The sequence below is a fragment of the Ricinus communis genome, chromosome 5 (assembly GCF_019578655.1).
Source record: "Ricinus communis isolate WT05 ecotype wild-type chromosome 5, ASM1957865v1, whole genome shotgun sequence".
Taxonomy (NCBI): Eukaryota; Viridiplantae; Streptophyta; class Magnoliopsida; order Malpighiales; family Euphorbiaceae; genus Ricinus; species Ricinus communis.
In genome coordinates this window covers 7,460,878-7,488,797 of record NC_063260.1, presented here as the reverse complement: position 1 = coordinate 7,488,797, position 27,920 = coordinate 7,460,878, and the positions used below count along the sequence as shown (strand labels likewise).

General features: G+C 27.1%; 2 protein-coding genes and 1 non-coding gene across 3 annotated transcripts; 1 reads left to right on the top strand and 2 right to left on the bottom strand.

The window, feature by feature from the left end:
• LOC8277470 (ethylene-responsive transcription factor 2) lies at window positions 1-1,144 on the bottom strand. Its single transcript, XM_002532315.4, has one exon. It carries the CDS (start codon window positions 1,032-1,034, stop codon window positions 180-182), a length of 855 nt encoding a protein of 284 aa, XP_002532361.3. The 5' UTR covers window positions 1,035-1,144; the 3' UTR covers window positions 1-179.
• An 11,765-nt stretch (window positions 1,145-12,909) lies between these two features.
• LOC125369996 lies at window positions 12,910-19,918 on the bottom strand. Its single transcript, XM_048373545.1, has 2 exons — window positions 17,680-19,918; window positions 12,910-13,100 (listed from the first exon to the last, which is right to left on the bottom strand). Exons 1-2 carry the CDS (start codon window positions 19,916-19,918, stop codon window positions 12,910-12,912), a joined length of 2,430 nt encoding a protein of 809 aa, XP_048229502.1.
• Window positions 19,287-19,393, top strand: LOC112537002. Its single transcript, XR_003080923.1, has one exon. It is a non-coding gene; the product is annotated as a small nucleolar RNA R71 (small nucleolar RNA).
• Window positions 19,919-27,920: the final 8,002 nt, after the last annotated feature.

Below are 27,920 nucleotides of genomic sequence, written 5' to 3'. Positions count from 1 at the left end.
TACCCAAGATAAAGAATAAACTATTTGCATTCAGGAAAAGGACAAACCCATTAAACAAACACCAAATCTTATATATTCACAAACCAAATTAAAACTCTCTTTCCTTTCTTTTTTTTTTTTTTTTTTGACATTTTCCCTCCCTCAATAACTTCAAAACTTTTCTTTTTTAACTTGCATTGTTATTGGCTAACCAATTGCTGCTCACCATGTGTGCCATTAGCCACTTGTTGGCATCTAGCAACATTCCCCAATTGCACTCCAGCTTGAGCCTTGACTGAAACAGCGGCCTTCTTTCGCCGCTTGGGCGAGCCACTCTCCGAAGAAGAAGAAGAGGGTTCGGGTGAGGACCTTTTGGAAGTGACTCTCACAGGGTCAGGCTCACCATTATTAACTCTCAAAGGAAAATTCAATAAAGCTCTGGACCCACGCATTCTATAAGCCGCTCTATCATAAGCCAAAGCCGCATCTTCAGCCGTCTCGAATGTTCCTAACCAAACCCTCGCTCCGTTCTTCGCCGGATCACGAATCTCCGCCGCAAACTTCCCCCACGGCCTCTGCCTAACTCCTCTATAATGCTTCCCTTTCGCCACGGCCGGAGAAGCCACCGGCGGAGACGGTTGAGCAGTTACCACCGGAGGAGGTGTAAAAATCTCCTCGGGCATCGGCGGAGGAAGAGGAAGAGAAGAGAGAGGGAAATTGTCTAGTGGTTCTGATTTGACAAGGGGAAAATTGTCTTGTGGGACCCAGCCAACGGTGAGAGCGTCGCGGAGGACACCGTAAAGAAGCATATCTTCATAATCGTCGGCTTTGAGAGGTAAATCACCCCAATTTTCTGAAAGACAAGGGTACAAGCTGCTAAAGCTTGAGCTCCTGCAATACACTGGTTTTGGACCAGTAGTAGCAACAGCAGGAGTCGTATTACTAATATTACTACTAAAAGATGACATGATCGATTCTCCTCCTTCCAGTAAGTGCCTGCGAACCGATTCAATAGCAGCATAATTACTGTCGCCTGTGGCCTGTTCGCACATCATATTTCTTGAAAGATTGAAGAGAAGATGGAGATCTCTTTCCTGAAGGTATGTGTTTTCTTTTGTTGTTTCTTTTTCTTTTTCTTTTTTTTTTCTCTGGCTGAGTGGATATTCTGGAGGCATTTATAGGGGAAATGGTGCATGCACTTGTTATTAAATTAAAAGGTGGGCCTTGTTTTTTAATTATTTATATTATTTGTGACTGGGGGTTGCCTTGAAGTTTCATTTGTTTAAAAAAACACGTGCCAAAATTGGTGCAATTTGTTGATGTTGTATTTTGATGTACACTCTCCACTGCTGTTGAAAGGGAAATGTTAGTGACGTCATGAGTCTGAGGGCAGCAATTTGTTGTTTGTTTTCTTTCTTTTGTCTATGCTCTCTATCTCTAACTTTGATCGCCGATTATTTCTTATTTATTTTCTTCCTTTAATTACTAATCTTGAAGTTTAGGCCTTTTCTTTTCTCTAATAGAATCACACCATCACCTTCTAGCATTATCTCACGGGGTGGAAGATTTTAATTAGATTGAGAAAGAAAAAAAGGGTACTTTTAGATTAATGGGTTAAATTAGGTTAATTTTTAAAAAAAATATAAAAATAAAATTATTAAATAAAGAGTGCGTAAATAAAACGGTGACGATCTATTCTAATTTAATAAAAAATCTGAGTTAATATATCAAATATGCATCAACATTAAAACTTTTTAAAATAGTGTTTTATTATTCGCTGAAATTTTGTCATACATCTTCTAAATTACTAAATAAATAAGTTAAGAATTTATTTGAGTTATTTATTTATACACTCCAAAAAAGTATCCCATTGAATATCTAATTAAAAGTCGAAATCAAGTTTGTTCATTTTAAGTTAGATGTTGTTTATAAACTACTTTGGTTAACCATTTTGTTTCAAGTTTAATAATAACACTTTGAAAAGAATGGAACCTTGAAGACTTTAGTTAATTGCAGCATTGTTCATGTTTGTTCTCACACAATTAGAAGAAGAAAATACTTACTATGAGTGTTAATAATTAGTAAGTAACAATATGAAAGTTGCATTTTCATCTTTATTCTCATATTGTTAACTCAATTGATAAGTGGACTAACTCATGATTAAAAGCAGTATTTTCATTTATAAATTCTTAATTATTTTTTTTAAAACAGTTAATATATTATTAAACCATCACTATTGAGATCTCTACAATAAAAGATAAGAGATCTCTATAATAATATTTGCACTATCAATTTTGTATATAATTAATAAATCTCTTCATAAAAATTTCAAGATATTTCATATTTATTACATTAATAAAATTTTAAAATATAAGATTTTTTATTAATGGCTTAAAATAATTTTCTAAGAATGTAAAAAATAATTATAAAATATTAAAATATTACAATATTTATAAGATATTAAAAATGTGATAAATAATTAAATGTTATTTATAAACTTATTTATATGTTTGTAAATAATTATAACAACAGTTTCACAACGTGTGGATAAACTATTATATTGGATTTAAAGTTTGAAAAAGCAATATAACTTAAGATTAATTTGATATTATTGTGGAGTACCAACTTTTGAGATTTCAATTTTTATTTAAAATTTTTTATTTCTTATATTTGTATTTCCCAATTTACTTTAGCATTTTTTATTATATTTCTCTAAAAAAATCATATTTCGAAAGTAGTAATAAAGAAATTATAATTAAAAGTAAAAAGTGTTAAAAATTGAAAGCAAATGGCAAAACTCCCCTTGTACAGAAAATCTAAATTTAACTAAATTAATGCTTTATCTACGCATTATATGGCTCGACTGTATTATTGTTTATAAATATTTTATAATTATTTATAATATCTTAAGATATAATAATTAATTAAATACTTTTAAATGTTAGTTTCAGAAAATTTACATTTTAAATTTAATTATAACAACAGTATAAATATTTCTAAAAATGTTTATTAATTGATTTATAATATATATATAACTAATATTAATAATATATTTAATATTTACTATTTTTAAAATAAAAATTATAAAAAACCTAACTTATTAGTTTATAAAATATCAAAAATATAATTTAAAATATTATATTCTAGAATTAGAATTATTATCTTATCAAAAATTAATTTATTAGTTAATATAACATCAAATTTAAAATATTATTAGAATCATCATTTAAATAAAAATATAATTTATTAAATAATAAATTAATAATAATTATAAAATTATATATAAATTTAAATTCTATATTTAAACTCTATACAGTAAAAACAAGTACACATGTAAACTAAAAATTTTATATATTAAAATATTAATACAAATTAGAATTATTTTTAGATCTCAGAATTTAATATACAGTAAAACTCTTATATAGCGATATTCTATATCATAATAAAAAATTTATGGTCTCAGTTTAGACCAGTTATAAATAGAGATAAAATATCTATTATAATAAATTATAAATATTTTATATTCTACTCTAAAAAAATATTTCTCTATAGTTTTGTCTCATCAATGTTATTTATGTAATATAAGGAAATATTTACATATTTTATCTCTGGCATTCATTATTTTTTAAATAATATTAAATATTAAATCTAAATAAAAAATTCTAGTACTTATATTTTTATTAAATTATAATATTTTTATAGTTATAAATTTTATTTGGTCTGAAATAAATTACTATAAAAAGATTTTATTGAATGTATGGATATTATATAGAATCAGGGTAGAGACGTGGATAGAGATAGAACACCTTGGAATTCTGTTGTATGTTTCTTAAAATCTAAACTAATAAACTTAATATCATAAGTAAAATAGACTATGATATCTAGGCAAAGTATATATGTGATATTGGCGTGATGTAGGGTTTAGATTAAAATCCTTATAAAAAATAATAAAAAATCAAAAAGTATTTTTGATTGAGAAAGCCAAGGATATAATCGGGAAGCCTGACGGAGAAAAAAAAAAGGAAGCGAAGAAAGCGAAATGTTGTTGGAAGCAATAAGGATACATCGGCTCTAGACACATCGTAAATTTGTGGATAAGTCTCCATAAAAGTCAATCTCCCATTAAACAATATGCCACGTGGGGCCACTCCCGCAACTACACCCACCCTCTCCTCTCTTCTCTCTTCTCTTTTCTTTCTCAAGTTGCCTGCCTTCTTTTTGTCACCTTCACGGAAGGTTACTCCTATTACAATGACACTCTCTTTCTTTATACCCTTTCTTCTTTCCCCATTATAAATTTGGATTTTGCCTGATAAATTCTTGATTTTAATATAATCTACATCTAATTATAATTTAGGGATGTAATCAACTCACGTCGAACCCAGTCGAGTCCAACTATGTTGAATTTGAATGTAAAATTTAGAGTTCGATTTAATAATATATTTAATATATTCACATTCGGTTCAGTTTAATTCGGTTACTTTTTTAAAATAATAAAATAATAAAAATTTGAATTTAGTTAGATTTTATTTACAGGTTTGATATGCTCAAAATCTACCCACTGAGTACAGAAATAATAAAATTAAAATTAATTAAGCACATAAATCAGTCGAAAATAAATCAAGATTGTTAGAATCAATTAATACCAAATCAATTTTTAGTATTTTTTAAGTAGATTTGGACTAATTTTCTATTGGACCCTATTGTATTAAGGCATCATGTGGAAGCAACCCTCCAAATCCAGAAAAAAAAACTCAAGTTCGTAGGTGATGTTTCAAAAGCTCAATTTGCGGGTAATGTTTCAATAATAATTATATATTTCTATGGTTTCTAACTTATCGCCGCATATTTAGAGTTCATATTACAACTCCATTTGATTCTGTGTTAAATTTTAATCATGAAAAAGAGTTGTTAGCGATTAAATTCAAGATGTTTAGTATAAAGCCAAGATTTTGGGTAAGATTTTATGTCTAATTATCTTGTTTAATATCTAATCAGCACAATTAATAAAATATTTATAAAGATAGTGAGCTTATTGGTTGAATGAAAATGATATATAGCCACTTGTGGCCAATCGTTCTCATCTTATGAACATTTGCGGCCTTATTTTAATAAATATTATTTATGGATATCATTCTCATGATTACTACTTGGTAGAAAGATATTAATATATTTAGAGTTTGTCATATGAATGTAAACCTTGCCTCATCTAAAATGAATTAATTAGTCAGAGCCATACATATTTTAAATGAAGCATTTTTTTCTTATTTGAAATTTAATTTTCTTTTTACTTATTATCTACAGAAAGGGATTTATAAATGTGTCTGTATATATATAATTACTAAAATCAGTACTTTGAATAAAAACTTATATGTTATAATTGAAATGCATGGTAATATTTTCGTGCTGTTATCAAAGTTTTTAGTCTTTAATGCACTCAGAAATCCTGATGCAGAAGGTTTTCTTTTCATATAATATTTGATATTTATTAAAACGCCGCCATCTACATTTTTATTCTTTATATTATTGGACAAATTACCTTATCCTTAAATCTCAGCGCATTTAACACTTTCATCCTTGCAACTTTAAAATGCTACATCTAACTCCTTTAGCAAATATCATGACTATAACTATTAGTGAAGGCTATCAGTAAATCAAAAAATTACTACGACACGTCAACATCGGACTGTGAAAAAACAAATGTTACACTAACAGTAAAGTTGTTTAATAACAAAAAGATTAAATTATTGTCTTTGTGTATTATTTGAATATCTGGGACTATAAGGTAAAGTTTTTTCAGAACAAAAGGAAAATAGGGATTAAAAATATTGAAAATGTGGTGTGTAATTATTCTTGTACGAATTTCCCTGATAATTAAAGAAAATGGCACATTCTTTAAGAAAATGGCTAGCAAAAGGAAAACAGAAAGTTTGAAGCTGACTGCATCTTCTGTTCCCGCTCCGGGTCAAATTAGACTCGGACCAAAGAATTTTCCAAGTTTCAGTTTCCATTATTAGAAACTATCTTTCCACGTGCCACCCACCAGCACGTGCCGTTGGCTCAAAGATTCCTCTCTAAACGACAAACTATATATATATATATATATATATATATATTACGATTATTTTTTGTTGGTAGAAATTCAAACTTGTCTAACTTATATTCATAAATATATAACAAATTTTCACTCGTGCTTTATTAGGATGTTGCATGGATATTTCTGCAGACTAGTTTAATTTGCGATGAGTGTCACAACAGCTTCTACCAGTAAATTATTTGTTTATTAACAACAATAATTATTGTAAACTTTAATTTTTTGTCGTATTATTAGATATTAAAAGAAAGCTGTTGAATGGAATGGAAAATCTAATCAAAAATATTGGCTATATAAAAATGTATGAATTTTCTTTTATTCAAACAAGTTGTTTTGTTGTTTTCTTCAGCTACTTTACGACATTCAATAATTTAATTTGGGAAGATAAAAATATCAATTTGTTTATAACTTATCGACTGCATTTTATATATTAATATATATTGTTAAAAGGTATAGCGAAATTTGAGCCTTTTATATAGAAAAATGAATTTCATTTCATACAAAGATTTGGTAAAATGTCTGCGCACATTAACTATTTTTATTTTTTATTTAGGTTTGTGTTTGTTCTTTAAACTAATTATTAGATGTGCGGCCGTGTTAGGCTATAATTCAATGGATGTCATTAAAATTCCATTAATTATCTAATTAATTATTAATACATCGGTGATATAAGTTTTCTAATTTTTATAAGTGAAAAGAGTATTTGCATAAATACTTCATGTACTAGTTGTAAAGAAGTGATGATTCATTTAAATTGTCAGACTAACCCATTGAGACTTATGATGCACCAATTGATCCATAAAAGGATTCATAGGTCAGACCGTATATAATGATTACAAAAAATAGAAAAAGAAAAGAATCTTATTTGATGACATAAAAATATAAATGTAATTAAGGACGCCGAGATTTTATTTTATTTAGCAAATAAAAAAAGTCTAACTATGAGATTATATAATATACTTTGTCAAATCTAAGATTTGACGAATAATCAATCTTCAGGTCAAAGAAAACTTATTCTATATGGATTCAAAGGGCAAACGAAGAAAATGTCAGCTTCAAAGATTCAGTAGGGTGCTTGTTAAAAGAACAAAGAACAAAAGGCTTTGGTAGAGTGCATTGGATCGAGTCTGACGTATTGCTTTAATTACAGGTATGGTGTTTCTATGTTATGAATTAATGGTTTTAATCCAAAAATGTGTAAGATTTATTCTAATTTAATTAAGATTTTAAGTTTAAATTTTAAACATGCAGTCTGATACGCTCTAAATTAATTTTAGATATATATATATATTAATAAATTAATAATTTTATTTATTTATTTTATCCTCTTTCTAACAATAAATTCATCGCATTAAATAAAAAGTATATGACACCTTATAGCCCGTAAAAGGTAACATATAAACAAGATATATATAAGAAAAAGGCTCTTAATTTTGATGAAAAGTAGAAAAAAGTGAAGAAAATTATACTTGCGTGTTTGTGTTTTTAGGGTTTGAGAGCGTTTAAAGTGACAAAATAAAATAATGACGACGAGGACACTAAGTTGCAAATACTTTCTCATTATAGATTATTTTAATATAAACTTTGCTATAATTAATTAAGTAATTTAGAGAATTGAGCTAGAATGCTCGATGCATTTTCATTTTGTTAACGAAGTTATAATACATTATGTGTTTATCCGTATGTTTTATGATCATTATTATTATTTTAATTATAAAATTATATTGATATATATAACATAAAAAATTTTAATATTTAATATTAACTAGTCGTTTACTCGTGCATTGCATGACTCATATTATTATTTCGATTATTATAAAATTACGTTGATAAATAAAATTTAATAAAATTTTTAATATTTATTTATTTATAATATTTAAAAAATAATAGTAAAATAATTATTTTAAAATATTTATTTAATTTTCTAATTTTTAAATTTTATTGATACAATAATATACAATTATTTTAAAAGCTTTTAAATTAATTTTAGTATTATATGACTTGATACTATAACTGATATAAATATTTTTTAAGGCTAAAAATTATTATATAACTAAAAATTAATTTATTGTTGAATATAATATTAAAAATATTATTTAAATATTATTTTCTAAGACTAGAATTATTATCTAATTAAAAAATTAATTTATTAGTTAATATAATATTATAATATAATTAATATGCTATTTTTTTAGAATAAAATTAGTATGCTATTTTTTATTGTTGAAATAATAAAAATTATTTTAAAGATATTTAATAATTAATTTTAATATTATATAAATTAATACTATCAATATAATTATATTATTATTTGTAAAATTAAAAATTTTATTATAATTAAAAATATAATTTATTATTAAATAAAATATTAAAAATATAATTTAAGATGTTATTTTTAAAATTAAAATTACTATTTAATTATTATTAATTAATCTAATATTAAAATATAATTAATATGTTATTTCTTAGTATAAAATTAGTATATTATTATATGATTAGAAATCTATTTATTAGTTAATATAATATATTATTTCTTATTATTAGAATCAGTGATCAATTAGAAATATGACTTATTAATTAGTTAGTTAATATAATATTAAAATATAATAATATATTCTTTATTATGATAGAATTAGTAAAATTATCCAATTACGAAACTATTTATTAATTAATATATTATTTGTTATGATTGTAGTAAGTATTTAATTAGATATATTACTTATTAATTAATAAATTAATAGAAAAAGTTATAAAAATTACATATAAGCGTTAATTTGATGTATCAAATGTCAAAATAAAAATCTTATATATTAAAAATAAAACATTCATATCAAAAATTTTACATCTCATAAATTTATATATATAGATTCGTGCTCTGAAAAAGAAACAAATATAAACACATATATTGTGATTGTTGATATATCAATAATTAGATAAATTTACTAAAAATATTTTACTAACTTTTATAGTTAATTCAATTAATTTAGCCATTCATCAGTTTAATTTCATAACATATATATAATATTTTTAATTAATAATTTTAAAATTCTAACTATATTAAAATATTATATTTTAATTTTAAATATAGCATATTAACTAAATTTTTAATATTTTTAAATATTTATTTTAATATTATATTAATTAATAAATTAGATTTTTGATTATATAATAATTTTTAATCATAAATAATAGCATGTTAACTATATTTTAATATTAATATGATAAGTAAAAATTAAAATAACATACTAGAATAACAACAACAATAAAGAAATAATATTTTATAAAGACAATTTATATAATTTTTACATGTAAACTTATAAATATTTATAATTTATTATAATAAAAATAAAACAAGTATGTCAAGATGATACCATAGATCTATAACATAAATTAATAGTAAAAGAAGTTCATTAAAGAAGCTAAATGCATTATCAATAAAAACTGAGTATTAATATATTATTATAGCTTTATTATGGAAACACAAAATAATAATAGTAATAATAATAATAATAATAATAATAATAATAATAATAATAATAATAGTTGTCTAATTAAATTTTATTAACTCGGTGGTTAATTAATTTATCTAATACTAATTTTAATTAAAATATATAATAATAATAAAAAATTAATAACTAATCTAATTCAATTTTAATTCTATCATAAATTCATATTCATTTTTAATTTTATAAATAATTGATTATATCATCCTATATATATCTATGAAAAAAGTCAAAAAGTTCAATACAAACTTTTATAGAAACTGAAGATAATAGATAAAGAAAGATAAAGAATTAAAATATTTTTAATTTTATTTATTTACATACATTAATTCATATATTTATTATTATAATACTTCATTAACATAATCAATTCAAGTGATTTAATATATTTTTATTATTTTTTAATTTTAATTTATTATATAATAATTTTATAAATATGATGTAATTAATAATATTAGGATTATGTAATTTTAATATGCTATAATTTTGATGTCCTTCTTTTTAGTTTATATTTACTGAGTTTGATTTTAAAGATTAATTATGTTTAACAAATTATTTACAAGTTTGTCAAAAACAAAGATTAATTTCGTCATGTTATCAGAAATCCGAACTCGCATCATATACTTGAAATATCAATATCACTTCTAAATAGTTTGAATCATTAATCAATGGAAATATGGCTCATCTTTTGTTTACTCAATATATTATAAAATTGGTTAATCAAAACACTTCTCTATTGTAACTTCCTTTTTTAGACATTTAATAATCTTGCATAATGTGTTTACAGCGAAAAATGTGAACTTTTTTCAATAAAATATATTAATAATTAATTAATTAATTAATATTATTAATAAACCTATATAAATTAGTATTAGAAATAATTATTATTTTTTATATTATTTCATATTATACTAGTTATCTTTTAATATTTAAATATTATATTTTTTTCATCATTCTATTATGTAATTTTATAATAAAAACTCTTTCTATCATTTTGTCCCCTAATCTTTGATGTAATACATAATTTATCTCGTATAGTTACACTAGATATTCCTTGTTTAATTTTTGTACAAACATAAATTTTATTCTCTATATAAAAATAATTAACTTGTATTCTTTGATTACTCTAATTCTATAATAGATAAATTCCAATAAAATATTTATATTTATCAAAATATTAAAAATTTATTTAATTTAACTATAATTTGTTAAAATAAAAAAGATATTATTCTTATTTTAAATTTTATTACATTAGAATTGTAATTTTGATAAAAAAATTTTGAGCATCAATATTTTTTTATTAATTTATAATTGTATCGATTTTTCAAACATGAAAAGATTTTAATACAATAAATAAAACATTAGAGGTCATTTATATATTAAATAAAATATTAAAAATAAATAGTATAAAAAATTAAACTCAATTAGCAATTGTTATATTATAAAATCATAAAATAAAAAAATAAATTTTTTAAATATAATATGAAAAAATAATGGAGATATATAGTACCCTTAATATTAACCTCCTAAAATGCCCAAGATTGTAAGCTGAATTATCGATAGATGGAATATATGACTAAAACAACGTTATTAGTTGGAGATTTGATTAAAGTGAAAAACATGACAAAAAATTAGAAAAATGAAGTAAAATGGAGATAAAGGAATTTTGAATAAATATTTATCAGAAATTAATATTTAGATTAAAATAAATCTATCTATAAATATATATATATATATATATATATAAGTAAATTTTTCAACTTACTTTTCTTTCCGTGCTTGTTAAGTTTTTTTTATGATTTTTATATATTTTAGTGAATTAATTTAAAATTAAAATACTTAAATAAAAGAATTATATAACTCTTTATTAACTATTATTTAATAACCATAATCTCAATTATCTATTGTAATTTATTTTGTTATTAAATATTCCAATAATGGTTAAAAGAATATTTACATGATCGATTATATAACTCTTTATTTGAAATATTTTCTCTTCTAAAAAGATGAATGATTTTTTAAAAATATATTTCTATTAATACTCGTAAAAATCTTTTTTCTTTCCTATTATGTTTTTAATTTAGTTTTTCTATGAATTCTCTAAAAATATTTAAATCTATAAATTAGATAATCTTTTATTAACCATCAAATAATAACTATTTATTTTGGTCTATTTAAATGTACTTTATTTTTAAATACTCTAATAAGAATGAAAAAAATATTTACATTGTTAACTATATATAACTTTTTATTTGAAGTTTTTTCTCTATAAGATAAAATATATATTTTTTCTTTGTATTCTTATCAATGCTTATAAAGCTTTACATATATATAGACACATACTCACAACTATTGTAAATCATTACTTCTATTTAAAAAATGGAAATGATATATTTATCGAATTTTTTATCAAATCAAAATCAAATAGAGTAATTATTATTATTGTTATTATTAATTTAGTTAAATTACTTTACCTACGACTCCATTTATTTATACTTATTTACACGATATGTATATAAATTTTTAAATTGCTTATCATTTGAAGTAGTTAAATAATATTAATTAATTAAAATTATTTTAGTTAATAGATATTTATTTATTATATTTAAATCAATAAAATTAATAATTAGCAAAAAATATAAATCTCTCTATATATATAGTATATTATTTTCATTTGATGTCTTAAAATTATACATATATTTTATCATTGAATGTGAAGAATGACGTAATACTCTTGATTTTTAAATTTATTTTTTTTTATTTTTTAGGGGCAGTTTGATAAATTAATAAGTTCCACGGGCAAGCGAGCATCATTTAATTTAATTTAATATTACCCTATTAATAATTCAAGTATATTGATTTTGGTAAATCTTAAATTTAGATTTGCGGTTTTAAAAGAGTAGTCAATTTTATTTACATTTATATTAACTTTATTTATAATGCTTGTTGTCTATTTAATCGGATTTAATCTTATACTAACTATTAATGGTTTATATATTTTATAAGCTACTGTTACTATTGCAAGTGGAAGTCTAATTAGTGCCAATTTATGAGAGTAGTGGTTGAGTGAGAGTATAAGTATATATATATTTGAGATGTTACTGTAGCTACTTTAGCGGGGGCCTAAATATATATTTTCTCAGCTTTGGAGAATTGCAAAGAGACCCTTGTGCACTCCTCTCCTTCCTTCCCCTTCTTCCACTCTGCTACCCTCTCTTCCTCCCCATTTTTCACCATTTCTGATCACAACCCCGCTGCCCAGTCACCAAGCTTCCCTCCCCCTTCCTTCTTTTCACCGACAGCTCTCTTTTCCCCTTCCCTCTCGTCATCTCCTCACCGCAGCAAGGAGAAGAAGTTGCCTCCCACGCTGCCACCGCCGATGTCCCTTCGCCGATCTGATGCTGGAAATGGATTCCTGGACGCCAAAAACACCAAGGCAGCCCTTCTTTCCCGTTTTTCCCCCGCCGGCAATGGTGTGTGAGCCTTTCTGGAGCTGAAACTTTTCGGCCTCGATCCAGTGGCTTCTAGCAAGTTTCCGGCATAAGCAATTGCATATTCAGACTCCCCGCAGCTCAAGTAGGCGTCTTCGGATTAGAATTCCGACACTATTGACGGTACCGGCTTTCGAACCCGTGTTTTCTAGACTCAAATTTTATTTGGACCTTAAGATTATTTTAGAATTTTAGAATATATTAATTCTTAATTATAACTAATTTAATTTAATTAGATTTAATTAATTGATAATTTAATTATAAATATTAGGAACTAATTATTATGATAAGTTATTATTTGGTTTTATGATCATTATGGTTGCAAGTAATTAAATCAGATACTATAATTTATTTGTGAGTTGATTGTGAAATAATGTTAATATCGGATTGTCTGTTACTAATTGAGATATGTGATGTATTATGGAGTCAGAAAAATAATATAGTTTTAGGTGACCTGACTTCTAATAATTATGTAATGAATATTTGAAGTGTTTTTAGCAGGTTTTTGGACCCATTTTACGGGAGGTAAACTTCCACATTCTAAGGGAGGTTTTGCCAAATTTTCGGTAAAATTTCTGAATCGATACTAATCGAAATTTCTTTAGGCGGTATAATCTAGGAGTCTAGGCCTAGAAAAATTTATGAGATATTTTATTAATTTAATTATTTTCGTGAATAAATAATCCGTCAGTCCAGCAAGCTCCACCCAAGGCATAGGAGCTGAACGGGTTGTCGAAGCCCTTCAAAATAAATTACTGATTTTCCTAAACTAACTTGTAGAAATAGTGAAACCAGGTCGAATCCCAAGGGAACCAATGTGGATAGCTTCTCAAAGTAAAATAAAAGAGGGGGAGAGAGGGGTTTTGAATGTTTGAATCAAAATTATAAATAAGCAGAAAATAATGAAGGCTGAATAGTAAATAAAAATCAATCTTAACAAATTTCCAATTCAAGAGTGCTAATTCTATCCAATTGTAATCATGATCATAGGCTAAAATATTAATTCTTCTATTCAAGTACTTAGTCTACTTATTCGAAAAAGCCGCAACAAGTGTAATTCTCCTAATATGATTGACTCGAACCTAACATCCAAATCAAAACTTACCATTAGTCAACTGGGCATGATAGCGTTCCATATCAACTTAATGATAGCATTAAGAATAATGAGAATGACTAAACCAACATTAATTTAATTGAGATAACTGCAATTGAAATAACCTTGTTCCTTTATTTCCCTAGAGCCTATCATGCAAGCTATGTAATTCGAATAAGCCGTAATCACACATATATGAGCCAGCTCCTTGCTACTTGTGTCAATCGTTCATGACAATTACGGATCACAAACTCAAAGTTTAGCAATAGAAAAATCAATATCAAAGTTGAGTCGTCAGTTCAATCAATATCAATAATTCATAAATAATAAGAACAAGAAATAAAGAATACTTGAATTAAAGAAGAATTCTGTTAAGCTCAAAGCCTCACAAAATCACAATTGGAATTTATTCACTCTTGAATTAGAAACTAAAAACTTAGCTACTCATAGTGGAGTAAGAATTCACAAGAATTGTAGAGAGTATAAGAAGAATAAGAATATGAATATGAATTTGAATTTGAATCTGAATCTGAATCTGAATCTAAATCTGAATATCTCTGCTCAAAGTATCTAGCTGTCCTTATATAGGAAGTAAAACCCTAAACCCTAATAGAATCCTTATCAAAAAGAAATAAGCTTCCTATTTAATCTTATCCTTACAAGAAAGGATAAGATTAAAAGTGATCTAAATAAATTAAAACCCTAAATACATGGAAGAAAGTTCTATTAATCCAACACTTCCAAAAATAGGAGGAGATTAACTAGGGATAGGTCCACCACAATGAAAACTCTGAAAATTTCGAAGCTCTCCTTAGCATCTTTTAGCAGCTCGTAGGGTGCAAGGCGTGGTCACGCCTTGCTGACAGTAGTTTTCTGCACAGATTTTTGCGGAGCTTATGGGCTGTAAGGCGTGGTCACGCCTTGTCGACAGTGATCTTCTGTGCAGATTTCTGCACTTCCTCCAAAAGACTTGGTTTCTGATAAATGATGACTTAAAACATGTCTTTAGGCTGGATTTTGCTCCATCCTTGATATTGCATCACCTAAGTCAGAATAAATATAATTTCCATAATTAAGTACATTATTCAACCAAATTGCAAGGAAACTCAACACGACAAATATAACTATTTGTGACTTATCAAATTCCCCCACATTTAATTTATGCTTGTCCTCAAGCATACCTCAATTCAACATACCAATTCTCCTTTTAACCTTCCTTTCATCTCTTTCAATCTCCTCAAATTCTAAATAAATTAAACATACATTAATGAGCTGAATAATAATGACAATCAAGAGATTAGCATTCATAGTATAAATTTTATAAAAAGAACAAGCATCTCAATAATTCATCAAAATCAAAGCAACGAGACTTAACACCCTTACATAGTTTCACTCAATACTCTCAAAGTGTTTAGGGTGCATTTACTCTCGGAATCAAAACAAATCATGTTATTACCATAAGCTTGCTAATGAATCAAGTCTCCACCACTACACATGAATTATATGCAAAAATCAAAGGGACTTTACAAAGGTTGTAATGGGGCTTAGAAAAGGGTGTGATAAAGGAAGAGCTGAGATGTTTCATAATTAAGACAAAAAGATTAGATTCTTGCATGGTAACTTATGCCACATCCACGAAACATATTACAAAAACTTTGAGATTTATTCCCACATTTTATATTAGCACTAAAAATCTTGGAGAAATAACATGTAATAATTCAATTCAATATATTTGATGAATACTTCTCCAATTATCCTCTTTCATGAAAGGAATAAATATCAACTTCCTTTCCCCATTTTTTTCTTTTCTTTCTCTTTTTTTTTGTTGTTGTTGTTGTTATTTCATTTGTACCATGCAACACTTCCCTTTTTGCCTTGACAAGGGTAGAAAAATAGAGGTAGCAAACGAAAGGTCTTGGGTTAAACAACATGTGTTAAAAATAACAAAGAAAATGGAAAATAGGCTCAAGGTGGCTAACTAAAAAGGAAATCAACACGGTAGGTATTTTAAGAGTCTAAGAATAGGTTAATCCTAGTTGGCCTTATCATATTAAAGCATCAATCCAAAAAATGTGGTCTCAATATGAATTCAGAAGCAAGTTATAGAATAATCATACTAGTTTGATAACACTCAATATCAAAAATAATTAGAGCAAAACATATTGAACTGCTCTTTGGCTCAAAAGCTCACTTGAATGTTTACATTTGTATCAAGTCTTGTGCATTTTTCAATCAATAAACTAATGAGATACCTTCGGATAGTTTTAAAGAAATACTAATCATGCTTATCCCCTTTCATGCATTGAAATTCAAACCAAAAATGTATTTCTAACTTACATGGTATTCCAGGTTATCAAAATAAAACTCAAGGTTGCAAAAGAAGAATTAGAACATATGAATTAAAGCATACCTAATTATAAGCATAAAAAAAAATATTTTGAAAAAGAAAAGGAAATCATGTAATTATCATATTCCTCCCCCACACCTAAACTATATATTGTCCTCAATGTATCAAAAAGAAAATGGCTCACAAAAGAAATGAAAAGAAATATGAAACTCCCCTGATTTGCGAGCAATTCATACTGAATAGTGAGTGGTGATGGTGGGAAAGGAAGTAGAACCGCCTAGTAAAAATAGAAAGTTTTGGTGATGGCTGCTGCAAAAGAAAATAAAACGTTGGTGGCTATGGCAAAATAAAACGTTCTCTTTTTTTTTAAGCACAAAAATAAATAATAAAAATTAAAAATTAAAAATAAATTAAATTAAATTAAATTAAATAATAAAAAATTAAATAAATTAAATAAAAATAATACAAATAATAATAAAACAAAAACAAAATAATAATAAAAAACAAAAAGAACAAAAAAAAAAGTGGTTTAAAGTAAGGCGTGGTCACGCCTTATAAGAAGTGAGCTTCTGTAATTTTTTGGTGCAGTTTTTCAAAACAAAATAGAAGACAGCTTGGAACAAGGCGTGGTCACGCCTTGTAAAAAGCGAGCTTCTGTAATTTTTTGGTGCAGTTTGTCAAGACAAAACAGAAGACAACTTGGAACAAGGCGTGGTCACGCCTTGTAAGAAGCGAGCTTCTGTAATTTTTTGAATTTTTTTTTGTGCAGTTTTGCAAAACAAAACAGAAGACAGCTTGGAACAAGGCGTGGTCACGCCTTGTAAGAAGCGAGCTTCTGTAATAATTTTTTTTTTAAAAAGAAATTAAAAACTAAAAACAAAATAAACTAAGTGAAAGAAAAATAATAATAAAAATAATAAAAATAAAGCAAGTATTTGGGTTGCCTCCCAATAGCGCAATTGTTTAACATCGTTATGCTCGACGGAATGATAAAATATTTGAGTCATCCAAATAAGTGAAGTGATCCAAAGGAAAACTAATGGAACATAAAGCAATTTCACCCTCATGGAAGATCTTTAATCTATGACCATTCAGTTTGAAAATTTTATCCGAATCCAAGCTTTTAATTTCCACTTCTAAATTAGATTGTGCATCTAATTCTTGCTCATTACTAATATTTTCTTTTGCAAATACTTCCTGCACAATTGGATTAATTACATCAATATGGCAAAGAGAATGTAAATTATTAGGATATTTCATTGCATCGAAAATATTAAATTTAACAATCTCTCCATCAAACTCTACGGAGAGAGTACCCTCATCTACATTAATCTTTGTCTTAGCAGTTTTCATGAATGGTCGTCCTAATAAAATCGAAGCTGATTTTAATGAGGAATTACCATCCATTTCCAAAATGTAAAAGTCGACAGGAAATATGAGCCCATTAACCTGCACCAAAACATCTTCAACAACTCCAAGGGGATGAATATAAGAGTGATCAGCTAATTGAATCATTACACCAGTCTTTTGCAAGTTATTTAGTTTCAATTCTTGATAGATAGAAAATGGCATGACATTAATGGAAGCTCCTAAATCTAACATGGCACGCTCAATTTTTGTATTACCAATAACACAAGGTAATGAAAACATACCTGGATCCTTGCATTTTTCGGGCATATTCTTTTGCAAGATGGCCGACACATTCTTACTTACCACCACTTTCTCCTTTTCCTTCATCCTTCTTTTGTTTGTGAATAATTCCTTCAAGAACTTTGCATATTTAGGAATTTTCTTGATAGCATCCAATAATGGGATATTTATCTCCACCTTCCTAAATGTATCCAGGATCTCCTTTTCTTGCTCATCTTCTTTTGGCTTAGCTAATCTGCTAGGAAAAGGAGGTAATGGAGTGTGAGATGAAAGAGATAGAGGAGGATCGAATTTCACCCCACGTGATGCTTTAGAGGAAGCTTCTTCTTCTTCCTTTTCCTTGCTCGGTTCACTTTTCTTAAGTGGAATCGACCCTGAAGAAATATCCTTTCCACTTCTAAGAAAAATTGCACTAACATTCTCCTTTGGATTTATCTCTGGTTGTGAAGGTAGTTTTCCAAAATTTTGAGCCTCCAATTTACTAATCGACGTAGCCAGTTGAGTAATTTGATTGCCTAAACTCTGAATGCTTGACCTTGTTTCCTGTTGAAATTGAAGAGCATTGTTAGCAAGATTTTGAACAATATCTTCCAAGGACATACCTGAATTAGAAGCTTGAGGTTGTCTATTGAAATTCTGGGAAGGATACTTTTGTTGTCCTCCTTGGTTCCCATAGCTCAAATTCGGGTGATCTCTCCATCCAGGATTGTAATGATTAGAAAAGGGGTCATACTTCCTTTGAGATTGACCAGTAAATCCGCCTAGAGCGTTAGCTTCTTGCATGGAGTCTTGTTGCAATGTTGGACACATATCGGTGGGATGTCCTTGCAACGAACATATTCCACAGACTTTTGCCATTTGTAATTGCCCTACAGCCATTTGACGAACCAAAGCAGTTAAATCAGAAATTTGATTTTCAAGATTTTTAGTGCTAACCTCATTAACTCGCCTTGTAGCTCCATCAGCCCTTGTACCAAATTGCTGAGAATTTTCGGCCATATTTGAAATTAATTGCTTGGCTTCTTCAGGCGTCTTATCTACCAAAGCTCCACCACTTGCTGCATCAATCATACTCCTATCCATTGGCAATAATCCTTCATAGAAATATTGGATTAGGAGTTGCGGAGAGATTTGATGATGTGGGCATTTAGCACACAGTTGCTTGAACCTTTCCCAATACTCATACAACGTTTCTCCAGTGAACTGTGTTATGCCACAAATTTCTTTTCTGATGTTGGCAGCTCTTGTTGCAGGGAAAAACTTGTCTAGTAACAATCTTTTCATCTCGTTCCATGTTGTTATTGAACCGGAAGGTAGATAATAGAGCCAATCATTTGCTTTATCCTTCAAAGAAAAGGGAAAAGCTCTAAGATTTATTTGCTCTTCGGTCACACCATGTGGTTTCATTCCGGAGCATACAATATGGAATTCTTTTAAGTGTTTATGAGGATCTTCACCTGCACATCCACGAAAAGAAGAGAGTAAGTGAATTAAACCACATTTTAATTCAAAATCAACTGCAATATTAGGAAATGTAATGCATAAAGGTTGTTGATTTAAATCCGGTGCAGCTAGCTCTTTGAGAGTTCTGTTCGCCATGTTTTCTGTAACTTCTTGAAAAATAGATACGTCGCCAATAGCTATATCTATTTCCTCTATGAGACAATTTTTTCTTTGCTTAGTCTCCTTTCTTAATTGGCGCGCCGTCTTCTCAATTTCAAGATTAAACTGCAAATCAATATCTTGAGAAGAACGAGTCATAAACAAATAAATTAATCAATGAGAAACTAAAATAGGTTCCCCGGCAACGGCGCCAAATTTGAACGGGTTGTCGAAGCCCTTCAAAATAAATTACTGATTTTCCTAAACTAACTTGTAGAAATAGTGAAACCAGGTCGAATCCCAAGGGAACCGATGTGGATAGCTTCTCAAAGTAAAATAAAAGGGGGGGTTTTTGAATGTTTGAATCAAAATTATAAATAAGCAGAAAATAATGAAGGCTGAATAGTAAATAAAAATCAATCTTAACAAATTTCCAATTCAAGAGTGCTAATTTCATCCAATTGTAATCATGATCATAGGCTAAAATATTAATTCTTCTATTCAAGTACCTAGTCTACTTATTCGAAAAAGCCGCAACAAGTGTAATTCTCCTAATATAATTGACTCGAACCTAACATCCAAATCAAAACTTACCATTAGTCAACTGGGCACGATAGCGTTCCATATCAACTTAATGATAGCATTAAGAATAATGAGAATGACTAAACCAATATTATTTTAATTGAGATAACTGCAATTGAAATAACCTTGTTCCTTTATTTCCCTAGAGCCTATCATGCAAGCTATGTAATTCGAATAAACCGTAATCACACACACATGAGCCAGCTCCTTGCTACTTGTGTCAATCGTTCATGACAATTACGGATCACAAACTCAAAGTTTAGCAATAGAAAAATCAATATCAAAGTTGAGTCTTCAGTTCAATCAATATCAATAATTCATAAATAATAAGAACAAGAAATAAAGAATACTTGAATTAAAGAAGAATTCTGTTAAGCTCAAAGCCTCACAAAATCACAATTGGAATTTATTAACTCTTGAATTAGAAACTAAGAACTTAGCCACTCATGGTGGAGTAAGAATTCACAAGAATTGTAGAGAGTAGAAGAAGAATAAGAATATGAATATGAATTTGAATCTGAATCTGAATCTGAATCTGAATATCTCTACTCAAAGTATCTAGCCGTCCTTATATAGGAAGTAAAACCCTAAACCCTAATAGAATCCTTATCAAAAAGAAATAAGCTTCCTATTTAATCTTATCCCTATAAGAAAGGATAAGATTAAAAGTGATCTAAATAAATTAAAATCCTAAATACATGGAAGAAAGTCCTATTAATCCAACACTTCCAAAAATAGAGGAGATTAACTAGGGATAGGTCCACCACAATGAAAACTCTGAAAATTTTGAAGCTCTCCTTAGCATCTTTTAGCAGCTCGTGGGGTGCAAGGCGTGGTCACGCCTTGACGATGAGTCTTCGCATTCTGCGGAGCTTATGGGTCAGGCGTGGTCACGCCTGTCGACAAGTGATCTTCATGCGATTTCGCACTTCCTCCAAAAGACTTGGTTTCTGATAAATGATGACTTAAAACATGTCTTTAGGCTGGATTTTGCTCAATCCTTGATATTGCATCACCTAAGTCAGAATAAACATAATTTCCATAATTAAGTACATTATTCAACCAAATTGCAAGGAAATTCAACACGATAAATATAACTATTTGTGACTTATCAGGAGCACACAACGGAACTCCACAGAACTGTAAGTTAAAGTCATATATTCTATTGCATATGCCAAATCTGAACCTAAATGAAGTTATTAAATGAGTAATTAGTATGGTTATTGTTAATAGTATACATAATATTAAATTTATTTTCTTCACTATTTGTACTATTATTATTATTATTATGTAGGCCATTATCTTTATTATTATCATTATTATTATTATTGTCATTGTTCAACTATTATTATTATTATTATTATGAATATTGTAATTATTAAATTATGTCATTACATCTTTTGTAAATTAATCTTAGTACCATATTACATATTTTTATCGAGGCTAATGTATATTATGGCTCGAGATGAGATAACAGTAAAACGTGCCATCTAATGGGTTGCATCAGGACCATGTGCGCATCAGTGGAAGTCTGAGTTAGGTATGGTCGAGCACAATAGGCTTATAAGATTTTAATTTGCCGGAGAAAGATCCGTGGTCAAGCGTTGCTCTCTGAGCGTCGGCCATATTGAAGATTAAGTGTTTAGGCTGAATTTAAGGATCTTGATTGAGCTTCGCTCTCTGGGCGCCAGTCTTATTGGAATAAAAGAGCCGAAATGCTGCTAGAATTGAGAGTTTAAGATTCTACTGAAGTACTTGTTTCGTATGTGCTAAAAATTACAATTTTCTAAATTACGATCTGACATGTATTTATTATTTTGTGATATTATATACTATTAAATAATTATTTTATATTTATGGCTGTTTTAATATGAGTATATGATTTTAATTCACTTTTGTGACTGACAGTCTTAATTTTAATTTTTCAGGTAACAACTAGGTTCTATGCCGACTTTTTTTGGACAACCCAACTTTTTTTTTTTTTTAGGTTTATTATAATTAAATTCCATCTTTTGTATTTTAAATTATTTAAAAAATCTAGATCCTTCACACTAGTGGTTCTGAAATATTAACATTTCTTTTTGGCCTGTTTAAACTATGAAAATTATCAAATAATGTTGTTGACGGATTTAATTAACTGTGTTGAAATTATGTGAATGAGTTGGTGGCATGTCCAAGAATAAGTTATATTCTTTTAAATATTCAATTTTTGGATACTGCATTATTTTTAAATTAAAGAATTAATCATTTACAATTTCAATAACAATAAGAAAATTGTTCTGACTAACTGTACTTGTCAATCTAATAAAAACTACTTATAAAATACTGAGTTAACAAAATTTTAAATACAATATACTTTAAATTTATGAGCTTAAAAATATAAGAAAACGAGTCATATATAATACGAAACAACCAAATAACTGTTAGGAGAATAAATATATAAAGTAATAAATATACTGAAATTACATAATAAGATTTATAGATGGTTTAAGTAGCAATTTGCCACAGGTCCAAATCACCTTAAAGTTAATTTCTTAGTCCAATTGATCCATATATTTAATAAATAGGTCAATTTACTCTAAATTTAAGAGAGCAGAGTTCACACACATTTGTAATAAAACAAGATACATTAACAAACATAAAATAATACTAATTTCAAATTTTTTCCATCTTTAATCTTTTTAATTTTAAATTTTTTTTCATTTCTTGATGAAAAATCTTTTCTTAAAAAATTCAAAATCATTTATCTACAAACCTATAATAAAATTGGATCATAGACAATTTGATTAATATTTTTACAAATATACAAAGAAAATAAAAAATTTAGTAAAATAATTGCAGAATTTCTTTCAAAAAGATTTGTACAATTAAAACACAAATCAATAGCAACAAAAAAAAATTAAATTCAACAACGGTAACAACAAAAACAAAAATCAATGACAACAAAACACAACCACCGCCACCTACGTCCTCGACAGACATTGAAACATCGGAGAACTAACAATAACAACGTGCCTTTTTCTCTTCTTCTTCTTACACAGTGTCCTTCTAGCTTTAGCCTACGCTTTTTCACCTACCAAAGCAGAAATTCAGAACATTGATGCACAAAATTTCATTATTATTTTTCTATAGGTAGAAATTTTAAAAAAATTAATATTATTAATGTTTATGGAAATAAAGACACTTCTTATTAAATAAAAAAATTCTTTAAAATAGAAATTACTATTAAAGATGCTTGCTTACTATATGTTTAATATACTCTTATTTAAATAAGTAGAAGTCGGCTAATGAATGTATTTTACTTAGATATCTAAAAAATTAATACTAATTTTATTATAGACTTTATAGTTTTTTTACAGTACATATAATAAAATAATAAAATTTTCATTTTTTAAAAAGTCAAACTATATATAATATCTAACACTTCTGATTTTTAAGAATAACCTTTTTTAAAAATATTACCTCTCATAAAGTATGTACACCAAATAAGGCCTTAAGTATCTTTCATAATTTCCTTGCATTCTCCATTTTGACATTTTTTTTAGTGACAGAATTAGTTGCTCAATATATTTCCACAATCCCTATAACGTCTACGTATCTGCTTCAACAAATTGGCCATCAAAATCCAATATATATGTCAGGACTTTTAATCCATTACAGATTAGAAAAGCGATGTTCATGTGGAAAAGGAAAATGAAATTCCAAGAAAATGCATGAAGGAGACCATAATCTACAACTAATTATTCATAATGTGAAAAGCTGAAGTCCTGCTGATGTATACTAGTCAAATGCATGAACCTTATTAAGTCATGATTTTACTCATGGATGCATATTTTCTGATTGTTCGAGTTTAATTTTCTGAGAGAAAAATCTGATTTTTCTCAACAAAACATTATGTGCCATGCATGTGTTTTCCATGCTATATCATGTTCACTCATTTACTTTTCTTTTAAACTGCTCTATTACTTTTCTCCCCTTCAACTCTCTCTTGTTCCATGTTCATTGCAAAAGATTCTAACAACATCAACATATATTCAACTGCCATCTCAGAATTTTAATTCAAACTCAAATAAAAACGATATATATATTTGTCACATTAAGTTCAGGATAATAATATAAATAATTATTAAATTTTATATTTAATTTTATTTTGATTACAAAATTTTAATTTATTTTGTTTCAACCATTTTTTTTAATTTGATTACAATTTAGTCACTTTATAAATAAGAAATTGATATGTAAGATTTCTTTTTTTTTATTATTATTTTTTTTCTTGTTAACTATTCTTTTTAGATGTCAATCTTTCATTTATGAAGCGGCTAATCGAAACATAATTAAAATTGAAAGATTAAAATAAAATAAATAGAAAAATCTATTATCATTTCTAATATTTTGTCGACTAAGTTGTTTGTCCCGAGGTTACAAATCATCTATCAGTCTTCTTTGATTATTTATTTATTAAGGCAAAATAGGTATAAGATGATTATTTGTTTATTTAATTATAACATGATATAATTAGGACCCTTTGCCCACATAAAAAGGCAAGAGAAGTAATTTTTTTTAAAAAGGGCATGATAAGTAATTAAACTTCAAATTTTATGTCTATATTGGCGGACCTTATTCTTACGCTCTATATATCCAATATGTTTACTAAGACTTATTCATTTCCATACAAGTTCTTGAAATTTTTACGAAAATCTAGTCATTTTTAAAATCTAAACATACATTCACTATATATAAAAGAAATAGTTGGTTAGATGATGTAATATTTATATATATAATTTAAAAAATTAAAAAATTAATTTTACTTTTGATCAGTATTTATAACTGCATATTCTAATATTAAACTTTTCCTTATTGTGACTTCTGTCAATTTCTGATTGTATCTTGTCCAAAAAGGATACCTCAACTTGAATGGAAAGCGCTTATGTTTCCTTACTAGCCTTATTCTTTTGTTTACATCCTCCATTTCTGACTCTGACTCTTCATTTATTCTAGATTATATATAGATGAGCATCGATAAGAAAGTGTTAAAAATATTTTACACAGAGTTAAAGAGCATTTTATTAAATAATGATGAATATTAAACATAGAGTTAATGAACATTTAACATTTATGTAATGAACATTTATGACAGAATGGATGAACATTACAGATATGATTAATGAATAATCATGACAGAGTAAATAAACATTACAGAGATGATTAATGAATAAATTTTTAAATTTTAATGATCATACTCATTAGAGATTTTTCTATCTTCAGCAGATTATTTTTCAGCAGTTGGTATTTGTGGTTCATCAACTCTTACTTGTGGTGGATCTTGTGCTTCCGAAGGTTCTTGAACATCAGAAAATGCTGCATTATTGAATATTTCAACATCTTCTTCATTCGGTTGATTTTCTCCACTCTCTATATGTGGCGTAATTCTCAATGAAAATGTAGGTCGGTCAACAATAATTCTCAATGAAAATGTAGGTCGGTCAACAACTTTTATCAATTTCATAATTGCATTTTCAATCTCTGCTGCTGCTTCAAGAAATTTTGGATCACTGAAGAAATCATCATCTTGATCTTGATTTCTTGAAGCAATTAGATTTTCTTTCTGGGAGCTTGTCAAGTTATTGTACATTTCTGAAACAAAATTGAAAATCTTCTTGAGAATATCATTTCCTAGTTCCACCCTCCTGCTTCTGCCATAGCTTCTCTAAACTCTACTATTGCACTTTCATTTTCTTTAATGCAGTAGCAACTTTGTCCACAGACTTCTATAGATAAATTTTCTGTTAATGAATATTTATTCTATAACATATGAATACTATTATATCTAAGTAATGAAAATTTACTTTTCTGACATTATCTACAGTTTTTTTTTGTTCTTGATCAATGTTATCATCAGCAACAATATTATCTTCAATCTTTTCTTTTTTCAAAGATTTTTTAAAGGCTCTTACAACCTTTCCTTTTTCAAAAGAGCATTCTTCCATTTCTTTTTCACTCTCTTTAAAACAGCTTTTAATCCCAATTCATCAGTACTGAAAATTTTCTATCATCTTTTCCTTTGAATTCTACTCTGTCTAGGTAAGATAACTGTTTATTGAAAAAATAATACAGGAAAAATATATTATTATACTAATGAACATTTAACATATTTATAATGAACATTAAACATATATGATATAAATATTTTTTTGATAGATAAATGAACATGAAAAATAGTGTGTATGTACATTTAAGAACAAGTTAAGGAATATTTATGGACGTGTTAATGAACATTCAAACACTATAAATATAAATACTATCACAATATACCGCGAAAGATAAGCTAAGGAATGTTTCTTTGATAGATAAATGAACATGAAAGACAATGTGTTTGCACATTTCAGAACATGTTAATGAACATTTATGGAGGTGTTAATAAACATTTAAATGTTATAAATATAAATTTCATCACAATACAACAAAAAAATAAGCTAATGGGCATTTATTTTGATAGATAAATGAACATGAAAAATAGTGTGTATGTACATTTAAGAACAAGTTAAGGAATATTTATGGACGTGTTAATGAACATTCAAACACTATAAATATAAATACTATCACAATATACCGCGAAAGATAAGCTAAGGAATGTTTCTTTGATAGATAAATGAACATGAAAGACAATGTGTTTGCACATTTCAGAACATGTTAATGAACATTTATGGAGGTGTTAATAAACATTTAAATGTTATAAATATAAATTTCATCACAATACAACAAAAAAATAAGCTAATGGGCATTTATTTTGATAGATAAATGAACATGAAAGATAGTGTGTATGCACATTTCAGAACATGTTAATGGACATTTATGGAGGTGTTAATGAACATTCAAACATTATAGATATAAATATCATCACAACACACAACAAAAGATAAGCAAATGAATAATGTTGTTTAAACTATTGAACATTTTAACTTTTGAGAATGAATAATAATAATAAAATAATTTTTACCAGTAAGAAAGTGATAGGTCCACAAAAGAAAGATGTTGGGTTCTTCTTCCAACATTTTACAGAATGCACCAGGCTGTTTATGATGTAACGATACAAATTCATCTATTTTATTTTGAGAGAGTACAAGATCTTGAAATTATATTGCCTGTTTTGGAACCCCTTTATCATAGAAGAGACAATGAAAATAATGAAGTCTCGTTTGAATTCATCTTCTTAATCTCCTCTGTTTATTATTTCTTTTGATATTTTACTTATGATAGGACCTCCGGTTGTCACATTCCATATTAATCTCCAATTTTCTAGTAGCTAATTGTAACTTTTACTTTTTACCATCTTGCTTGCTTTAAGAACTGTTATATTTCCACGATGAAGACTCATTGTAGACACAACATCTTCTTCGTTCAATGCAAGCTCACCTTTTTATAATTTTATTACGCATATGCAATTGTTGGAATTTTAAATGAGAAATTTAGTTATTTCACATCACATTCTGATAGTTTCATGTCCAGCAAACTTTCAAACCTAATTTGTTGAACAACCTCTTTTTGTTTTGTGAACAGTCTCTCAATCAATTTTATCAAA